The 10,568-nt window shown below is 36.6% G+C and overlaps 1 protein-coding gene across 1 annotated transcript in view; it reads right to left on the reverse strand.

The window, feature by feature from the left end:
• LOC133548686 (uncharacterized protein C3orf20-like) overlaps window positions 1-10,242 on the reverse strand; it is a 51,162-nt gene extending 40,920 nt beyond the window's left edge. Inside the window, exons 1-3 of the mRNA XM_061893657.1 lie at window positions 10,231-10,242; window positions 8,508-8,659; window positions 8,302-8,413 (exon numbers count right to left, since the gene is read on the reverse strand). Of these exons, the coding sequence (XP_061749641.1) occupies window positions 8,302-8,413; window positions 8,508-8,659; window positions 10,231-10,242 (276 nt within the window). The remainder of the gene's footprint in view (window positions 1-8,301; window positions 8,414-8,507; window positions 8,660-10,230) is intronic.
• Between the last annotated feature and the right edge of the window lie 326 nt (window positions 10,243-10,568).

Below are 10,568 nucleotides of genomic sequence, written 5' to 3' on the forward strand. Positions count from 1 at the left end.
AGATGAAAAATGTGAGAATTGTGGAAGTTTGAAGAATGTCCCATTAAATTCAATGGGAATCTCAGAAAAAAAGGGAATTTCAGGAAAAGCGGGAATTTTTTGAAAATGGTAAAAAAAAGAAAACCTTGAATGGTCTGAATGAGATGAAATGGTTGGTGTTTACATTTTTTAAATTTGTCGAGAAATGTTCAAGTAGTAACATGTTGAATTGAGAAATGGTATCACGGAATTCCTGGAATTTCGGGAAAACCGGGAATTTTTCTGTTTTTTTTTGTCCTGATTAAGAGGAATGTTTAGACGGTGAAACGGTTGAAGTGGGTTGAAAATTGTGGAAGGAGAAGTCGCCAGAAAAAATTGGGGTTTTGGGAAAAGCAGGAATTCTGGAAAATCATGGATTTTTTTGGGGAGTTTGGAAAAATGATAGTTTGAATTTTCAGAATGGTGGAATGTGTTGAAGGTTGGAATGGTTTGAATCGGTTGAAAAAATGTAGAAATGGTGCAAGTTTGAAAAACGGCAAATTCATTTTGAATGGGCAAAATTAGAAAAAAAAAACGAGATCATAGGAAATTCGGGAATTTTTTTTTAGAACTGTTGAAATAGAGAACATAATTCCTGAACAGGCTGAATATTTTGAATTCGGAACAGCTTGAATCAGATGAAAAATGTGAGAATTGTGGAAGTTTGAAGAATGTCCCATTAAATTCAATGGGAATCTCAGAAAAAAAGGGAATTTCAGGAAAAGCGGGAATTTTTTGAAAATGGTAAAAAAAAGAAAACCTTGAATGGTCTGAATGAGATGAAATGGTTGGTGTTTACATTTTTTAAATTTGTCGAGAAATGTTCAAGTAGTAACATGTTGAATTGAGAAATGGTATCACGGAATTCCTGGAATTTCGGGAAAACCGGGAATTTTTCTGTTTTTTTTGTCCTGATTAAGAGGAATGTTTTGACGGTGAAACGGTTGAAGTGGGTTGAAAATTGTGGAAGGAGAAGTCGCCAGAAAAATTGGGGTTTTGGGAAAAGCAGGAATTCTGGAAAATCATGGATTTTTTTTTGGAGCTTGGAAAAATGATAGTTTGAATTTTCAGAATGGTGGAATGTGTTGAAGGTTGGAATGGTTTGAATCGGTTGAAAAATGTGGTAATTGTGGAAGTTTGAAAAATTGCCAATTTATTTTCAATTTGGAAAATGAAAAAATAAAAAGGGGATCCTGGGAAATTCGGGAATTTTTTTTTTTAGAATTGTTGAAGTATAGCACATAATTCCTAAACAGGCTGAATATTTTGAAATTGGACAAGTTTGAATCGGATGAAAAATGCGGGAGTTGTGGAACTTTGAGGAACATCCCATTAAAGTTCGGAAAAAATTGGGAATCTCGAGAAAAGTAGGACTTTTTGGGAAAATGCTGAAAAAAACATGAATGTTCTGAATGAGTTGAAATTGTTGGTGTTGAAATGTTAAAGTAGTAACATGTTCAATTGAGAAATGGTATTACTGAATTCCTGAAATTTGGGGAAAACCGGGAATTTTTCCGAACAGCTCAATTTTTTGTCCTGATTAAAAGGAATGTTTTGACGGTGGATTGGTTGAAATGCATTGAAAAATGCGGAAGGAGTTGTTGACAGAAAAAAGGGTGGAAATAAAGGTTTTTGGAAAAGCAGGACTTCTGGAAAATCCTGGAATTTTTTAAAACTTGGAATAATCATTGTTTGAATGTCCAGAATGGTGGAAAGGTTTGAATCCGTTGAAAAATGTGGAAATGGTGAATGTTTGAAAAAATGGGCAATTGTTTTTGACTGGGCAAAATAAGAAAAAATAAAAAACAGGAATTACGAGAGATTCAGGAATTTTTTTTGGAATTGTTGAAGTAGAGCAAACAATTCCTGAACAGGCTGAATATTTTGAAGTCGGAACAGTTGCAATCAGATGAAAAATGTGGGAGTTGTGGAAATGAAGAATGTCCTATTCATTTCAATAGGATTTTCAGAAGAAAATGGCAAGTTTGGGAAAAGCGGGAATTTTTTGGGAAAATGGTAAAAAAACAAACAAACTTGAATGATCTGAATGAGTTGAAATGGTTGGTGTTGGAATTTTTCAAATCGGTCGAGAAATGATGAAGTAGTAATATGTTGAACTGAGAAATGGTATTACGGTATTCCTGGTATTTGGGGAAAACCGGGAATTTTTCAAGACAACGTTGTTTTTTGTCCTGATTAAAAGGAATGTTTTGACGGTGGAACAGTTGAAATGCGTTGAAAAATGTGGAAGGCGTGGTCGCCAGAAAAAAGGGTGGAAATAGGGCTTTGGAAAAGCAGGAATTCTGAAAAATCCTGGAATTTTTTGGGAACTTGGAAAAATGATAGTTTGAATTCCCAGAATGGTGGAATGTTTTGAAGGGTGGAATGGTTTGAATAGGTTGAAAAATGTAGAAATGGTGCAAGTTTGAAATTGGCCAATTCATTTTGAACGGGCAAAATTAGAAAAAAAAAGAGATCATGGGAATTTTTTTTTTAGAATATTTTAAGTAGAGAAAATAATTCCTGAACAGGTTGAATATTTTGAATTCGGAACGGCTTGAATCAGATGAAAAATGTGGGAATCGTGGAACTTTGAAGAATGTCCAATTAATTTCAATTAAAATTTTAGAAAAAAAAATGGGAATTTCAGGAAAAGCGGGAATTTTTGGGAAAATGGTAAAAAAAAACAAAAAAACCCTTGAATGGTCTGAATGAGTTGAAATGGTTTGTGTTTACATTTTTCAAATTTGTCGAGAAATGTTGAAGTAGCAACATGTTGAATTAAAAAATGGTATTACGGAATTCCTGGAATTTCAGGAAAACTGGGAATTTTTCCAGTAAAAAAAAAACAACTTGTGTTTTTGTCTCGATTAAGAGGAATGTTTTGACGGTAAAACGGTTGAAGTGGGTTAAAAAAATTTGGGCGGAGTAGTCGCCAGAAAAAAGGGTGGAAATAGGGCTTTCGAAAACAGGGAATTCTGGAAAATCCTGGAATTTTTTTGGAACTGCAATTGTTAGTTTGAAGGTCCAGGATGAGTGACATATGTTAATGGTTTGAATAGGCAGAAAAATGTGGGAATTGTGCAAGTTGGAAAAATGTCCCATTTATTTCAATGGGAACTTCCTGGAAATTTGGGAAATGCAGGATTTTTTATTTTTTGGGGAAAACGGTAAAAAAAAACTTCAATGTTCTGAATGAGTTGAAATGGTTGGTGTTGGAATTGTTCTAATTCATTGGGAAATGTTGAAGTAGTAACATGTTGAATTGAGAAATGGTATTACAGAATTACTGGAATTTCGGGAAAACCGGGAATTTTTCCAGTTCCAAAACCAACTTCGTTTTTTTTTCCTGATTAAGAGGAATGTTTTGATTGTGGAAAAGTTGAAATGCGTTGAAAAATGTGGAAGTAGTAGCCCCCAGAAAAAAGGGTGGAAATAGGGCTTTAGAAAACCAGGAATTCTAGAAAATCCTGGAATTTTGGGGGAACTTGGAAAAATTATAGTTTCAATTTCCAGAATGGTGGAATGTTTTGAAGGGTGGAATGGTTTGAATCGGTTGAAAAAATGTAGAAATGGTGCAAGTTTGAAAAATGGCCAATTCATTTTAAATGGAGAAAAAAAAATGTCCCGGAAAACCTGGAATTCTGGGAATTTCTTGAGAACTTGCAAAAATTATAGTTTGAATTTCCAGAATGGTGGAATGTGTTGAATTAGGAGCGGTTTGAATCGGTTGAAAAAATGCGGAAATGGTGCAAGTTTGAAAAATGGCCAATTCATTTTGAATGGGGGGGAAAAAATGTCCCGGAAAACATGGAATTCTGGGAAATCTGAGAATTTTTGGAGAACTTGCAAAAATTATAGTTTGAATTTCCAGAACGGTGGAATGTGTTGAATTTGGAGCGATTTGAATCGGTTGAAAAAATGCGGAAATGGTGCAAGTTTGAAAAATGGCCAATTCATTTTTAATGGGGGAAAAAAATGTCCCGGAAAACCTGGAATTCTGGGAAATCTGAGAATTTTTTGAAAACTTGCAAAAATTATACTTTGAATTTCAAGAATGGTGGAATGTGTTGAATTAGGAGCGGTTTGAATCGGTTGAAAAAATGCTGGAAATGGTGCAAGTTTGAAAAATGGCCAATTAATTTTAAATGGGGAAAAAAATGTCCTGGAAAACCTGGAATTCTGGGAAATTTGATAACTTTTTGAGAATTTGCAAAAATTATAGTTTGAATTTCTAGAATGGTGGAATGTGTTGAATTAGGAGCGGTTTGAATCGGTTGAAAAAATGCTGGAAATGGTGCAAGTTTGAAAAATGGCCAATTAATTTTAAACGGGGAAAAAAATGTCCCGGAAAACCTGGGATTCTGGGAAATTTGAGAACTTTTTGAGAACTTGCAAAAATTATAGCTAGAATTTCTAGAATGGTGGAATGTGTTGAATTAGGAGCGGTTTGAATCGGTTGAAAAAATGCGGAAATGGTGCAAGTTTGAAAAATGGCCAATTCATTTTAAATGGGGAAAAAAAATGTCCCGGAAAACCTGGAATTCTGGGAAATCTGAGAATTTTTTGAGAACTTGCAAAAATTATAGTTTGAATTTCCAGAATGGTGGAATGTGTTAAATTAGGAGCGGTTTGAATCGGTTGAAAAAATGTAGAAATGGTGCAAGTTTGAAAAATGGCCAATTCATTTTGAATCGGGGAAAAAAAATGTCCCGGAAAACCTGGAATTCTGGAAAAGCTGAGAATTTTTTGAGAACCTGCAAAAATTAGAGTTTGAATTTCCAAAATGGTGGAATGTGTTGAATTAGGAGCGGTTTGAATCGGTTGAAAAAATGTAAAAATGGTGCAAGTGTGAAAAATGGCCAATTCATTTTAAATGGGGAAAAAAAATGTCCCGGAAAACCTAGAATTCTGGAAAATCTGAGAATTTTTTGAGAACTTGCAAAAATTATAGTTTGAATTTCCAGAATGGTGGAATGTGTTGAATTAGGAGCGGTTTGAATCGGTTGAAAAAATGCTGGAAATGGTGCAAGTTTAAAAAATGGCCAATTCATTTTGAATGGGCAAAACCAGAAAAAAAAGAGATCATGGGAAATTGGGGATTTTTTTTTTGAATTGTTGAAGTATAGAACATAATTCCTGAACAGGTTTAATATTTTGAATTCAGAATGGCTTGAATCAGATGAAAAATGTGGGAATTGTTGAACTTTGAAGAATGTCCCATTAATTTCAATTGGAATTTCAGAAAAAAAAAGGGAATTTCAGGAAAAGCGGGACATTTTTTTTTAAATGGTAAAAAAAGAAAAACCTTGAATGGTCTGAATGAGATGAAATGGTTGGTGTCTACATTTTTCGAATTTGTCGAGAAATGTTAAAGTAGTAACATGTTGAATTGAGAAATGGTATTACGGAATTCCTGAAATTTCGGGAAAAAAACAGGAATTTTTACAGTTCAAAAAACAAATAAGTGTTTTGTCCTGATTAAGAGGAATGTTTTGATGGTGGAACGGTTAAAATGCGTTGAAAAATGTGGAAGTAGTAGTCCCCAGAAAAAAGGGTGGAAATAGGGCCTTAGGAAACCAGGAATTCTAGAAAATCCTGGATTGTTTTGGGAACTTGGAAAATTTATAGTTTCAATTTCCAGAATGAATGGAATGTTTTAAAGGGTGGAATGGTTTGAATCGGTTGAAAAAATGTAGAAATGGTGCAAGTTTGAAAAAAGCCCATTTCATTTTGAATGAGGAAAAAAAATGTCCCGGAAAACCTGGAATTCTGGGAATTTTTTGAGAACTTGCAAAAATTAGAGTTTGAATTTCCAGAATGGTGGAATGTGTTGAATTAGGAGCGGTTTGAATTGGTTGAAAAAATGCTGGAAATGGTGCAAGTTTGAAAAATGGCCAATTAATTTTAAATGGGGAAAAAAAATGTACCGGAAAACCTGGAATTCTGGGAAATCTGAGAATTTTTGGAGAACTTGCAAAAATTATAGTTTGAATTTCCAGAACAGTGAAATGTGTTGAATTAGGAGCGGTTTGAATCGGTTGAAAAAATGCGGGAATGGTGCAAGTTTGAAAAATGGCCAATTAATTTTAAATGGGGGGAAAAAATGTCCCGGAAAACCTGGAATTCTGGGAAATCTGAGAATTTTTCGAGATCTTGCAAAAATTATAGTTTGAATTTCCAGAATGGTGGAATGTGTTGAATTAGGAGCGGTTTGAATCGGTTGAAAAAATTTAGAAATGGTACAAGTTTGAAAAATGGCCAATTCATTTTGAATGGGGGAAAAAAAATGTCCCGGAAAACCTGGAATTCTGGGAATTTTTGGAGAACTTGCAAAAATTAGAGTTTGAATTTCCAGAATGGTGGAATGTGTTGAATTAGGAGCGGTTTGAATCGGTTGAAAAAATGCTGGAAATGGTGCAAGTTTGAAAAATGGCCAATTCATTTTAAATGGGGGAAAAAAAATGTCCCGGAAAATCTGGAATTCTGGGAATTTTTGGAGAACTTGCACAAATTAGAGTTTGAATTTCCAGAATGGTGGAATGTGTTGAATTAGGAGCGGTTTGAATCGGTTGCAAAAATGCGGAAATGGTGCAAGTTTGAAAAATGGCCAATTCATTTTGAATGGGGGAAAAAAAAATGTCCCGGAAAACCTGGAATTCTGGGAATTTTTGGAGAACTTGCAAAAATTTGAGTTTGAATTTCCAGAATGGTGGAATGTGTTGAATTAGGAGCGGTTTGAATCGGTTGAAAAAATGCGGAAATGGTGCAAGTTTGAAAAATGGCCAATTCATTTTGAATGGGGGAAAAAAAAATGTCCCGGAAAACCTGGAATTCTGGGATTTTTTGGAGAACTTGCAAAAATGATAGTTTGAATTTCCAGAATGGTGGAATGTGTTGAATTAGGAGCGATTTGAATCGGTTGAAAAAATGCGGAAATGGTGCAAGTTTGAAAAATGACCAATTCATTTTGAACGGGGGAAAAAAAACGTCCCGGAAAATCTGGAATTCTGGGAATTTTTGGAGAACTTGCACAAATTTGAGTTTGAATTTCCAGAATGGTGGAATGTGTTGAATTAGGAGCGGTTTGAATCGGTTGAAAAAATGCGGAAATGGTGCAAGTTTGAAAAATGGCCAATTCATTTTGAATGGGGGAAAAAAAATGTCCCGGAAAACCTGGAATTCTGGGAATTTTTGGAGAACTTGCAAAAATTAGAGTTTGAATTTCCAGAATGGTGGAATGTGTTGAATTAGGAGCGGTTTGAATCGGTTGAAAAAATGCTGGAAATGGTGCAAGTTTGAAAAATGGCCAATTCATTTTGAATGGGGGAAAAAAAAATGTCCCGGAAAACCTGGAATTCTGGGAATTTTTGGAGAACTTGCAAAAATGATAGTTTGAATTTCCAGAATGCTGGAATGTGTTGAATTAGGAGCGGTTTGAATCGGTTGAAAAAATGCTGGAAATGGTGCAAGTTTGAAAAATGGCCAATTCATTTTGAATGGGGGAAAAAAAATGTCCCGGAAAACCTGGAATTCTGGGAATTTTTGGAGAACTTGCAAAAATGATAGTTTGAATTTCCAGAATGGTGGAATGTGTTGAATTAGGAGCGATTTGAATCGGTTGAAAAAATGCGGAAATGGTGCAAGTTTGAAAAATGACCAATTCATTTTGAATGGGGGAAAAAAAACGTCCCGGAAAATCTGGAATTCTCGGAATTTTTGGAGAACTTGCAAGAATTAGAGTTTGAATTTCCAAAATGGTGGGATGTGTTGAATTAGGAGCGGTTTGAATCGGTTGAAAAAATGCTGGAAATGGTGCAAGTTTGAAAAATGGCCAATTCATTTTAAATGGGGGAAAAAAAATGTCCCGGAAAACCTGGATTTCTGGGAATTTTTGGGGAATTTGTGAAGGGAAAGCCTGCGATTCCCGAATAGGCTGAACAGTTTGAAGTTGGAACGCTTTGAATTGGGTGGAAAAACGTTTACGGTAGAGCGTGCCAAAATCTGCAGAATAATAACAATAATAATAATAATAATAAACAGATGAATACTGATGTAGGAAAGCATATGTGTGAATGCTTAGGAGCATTCACACAACGAAGTAGTTGGCCAGCTGTGCTTGATAATGCTGCAGGAAGCACTACACTATACTGTATGTACAGTATGCCCTTGAAGATATCGAGCTCCAGTTATTATTTATGCACAGCACCTGCCAAGTTGAAGTGGACGCAGGTCCTCTAAAGCACAGAACTGCATGTGTGTGTGTGTTTGACTTTTGTTTACCTGTGACATGCACGTGGCGGCGGGACTTGACATTGCAGCAGCTGGGGCACACGAGGCCGAGGGGGAGGTTGGAGAAGTCGGTGAAGTGACAGAACAGCTGGAGAGGCAAACACTGGAGGACAAAGAGAGGGAGGAGGAGGAGGAGGATGGTGAAGAAGGTAAAAAAAAGTAAAAAAAATAGATGTTATCGTCTTTGTTGTGCTTACGAGAAAGATGTCCGCTCTCCAGGGGAGGGCGATGAGGGCGAGAGTTCGGCAGCCAAGAGGAGGAAGAAGAAGAAGAAGAAGAAAGGATGTGAGTTCCTTCTGTACGACTTTCTGATAGTTCCTACACATTTCACACGTTTATCTCTCTGCTGCTACAAAAAAAAACAAATCAGTGAAGTTGGAACGTTGGGTAAATGGTAAATAAAAACAAAATACAAATCCTTTTCAACTTATATTCAATTGAATAGACTGCAAAGACAAGAAACTTAATGTTCCAACTAAGAAACTTCCGATTTTTTTTTTTTTGCATATAATCATTAAATAGAATTTAATGGCAGCAACACATTGTCACACAGGGGCATTTTTACCACTGTGTTACATGGCCTTTCCTTTTAACAACACTCTGTAAACATTTGGGAACTAAGAAGACCAAATTTTTGAAGCTTTTAAGGTGGAATTCTTTCCCATTCTTGCTTGATGTACAGCTTAAGTTGTGGTATTTTAGGTTTCATAATGCACCACACAGGACTACAGGCACTCTTTTACTATGAAGCCACGCTGTTGTAACACGTGGCTTGGCATCGTTTTGCTGAAATAAGCAGGGGCGTCCATGATAACGTCGCTTAAATGGCAACATAGGATTCTCCAAAACCTGTATGTACCTTTCAGGATTAATGGTTTCTTCACAAGTTACCCATGCCTTGGGCACTAATACACCCCCATACCATCACAGATGCTGGCTTTCAAACTTTGCGCCTAGAACAATCCGGATGGTTCTTTTCCTATTTGGTCCAGAGGACACGACGTCCACAGTTTCCAAAAACAATTTGAAATGCGGACACTTCTTCACTTTGCATCAGTCCATCTTAGATGAGCTCGGGGCCCAGCGAAGCCGGCGGCGTTTCTGGGTGTTGTTGATAAACGGCTGTGGCTTTGCATAGCAAAGTTTTAACTTGCACTTATAGATGTAGCGACCGACTATAGTTACTGACAATGGTTTTCTGAAGTGTTCCTGAGTGCATGTGGTGATATCATTTACACACTGATGTCGCTTCTTGATGCAGAACCGCCTGAGGTATCCAAGGTCCTTAATATCATCGCTTACATGCAGTGATTTCTCCAGATTCTGACCGTAGATGGTGAAATTCCTTGCAATAGCTTGTTGAGAAATGTTGTTCTTAAACAATTTGCTCACAAATTTGTTGACAAAGTTTGTGAACAAGTGAGCATTTCATGGGATCTGCTTTTATACCCAATCATGGCACCCACCTGTTCACAATTAGCCTTTTCACCTGTGGGATGTTCCAAATAAGTGTTTGATGAGCATTCCTCAACTTTATCAGTCCTTTTTGCCACTTGTGCCAACTTTTTGGAAACATGATGCAGGCATTAAATTCCAAATGAGCTCATTTTTGCAAAAAATAACAAACTCTCCCAGTGGGAACATTAAATATCTTTTCTTTGCAGTCTATTCAATTGAATATAAGTTGAAAAGGATTTGCAAATCATTGTGTTCTGTTTTTATTTACCATTTACACAACGTGCCGACTTCACTGGTTTTGGGTTTTGTTGTTTCAGCACTGTCCCCGACTTAGCAGGTGTAACTGTTCTGGGTCGGCACAATGATGAGACTTTTTTCCACTGTTCTCAGCTCTATTTCTTTTCCTTCCAACCTGCGGGGCGACAATCGGACAATGTCGGATCCCGTCTTTCTTTGGCTTACGCCCTCAGCCATGTCAAAACTTTTCTGTGAAGGGAAGAATGGAGGGGTTACACAACCCTGGAGGACTACATGAGGTCAGGAGGGACAAAAACCCTCTCAGGGGCGAGCAGGAAAGATAACTACCGTATTTTCTTGAGTTGCCGCCGGGTATATAGTATGTGCCTGCCTCATTTCGCAAAATAATTAGCATATGCCTAGAATTTCCACCGTGTCAAACTCGTCACGTCACGAGTGACACTTCACCTGTCATCATTTTCAAAACGGAGGAGGCTGATTTCAATCATTTGAAATCGCATAAAGGGAAGAAGATTAAGAGCTATTCAGTAGGATTTATGGTC

Source organism: Nerophis ophidion, linkage group LG03 (assembly GCF_033978795.1).
Source record: "Nerophis ophidion isolate RoL-2023_Sa linkage group LG03, RoL_Noph_v1.0, whole genome shotgun sequence".
In the NCBI taxonomy this organism is placed as follows: domain Eukaryota; kingdom Metazoa; phylum Chordata; class Actinopteri; order Syngnathiformes; family Syngnathidae; genus Nerophis; species Nerophis ophidion.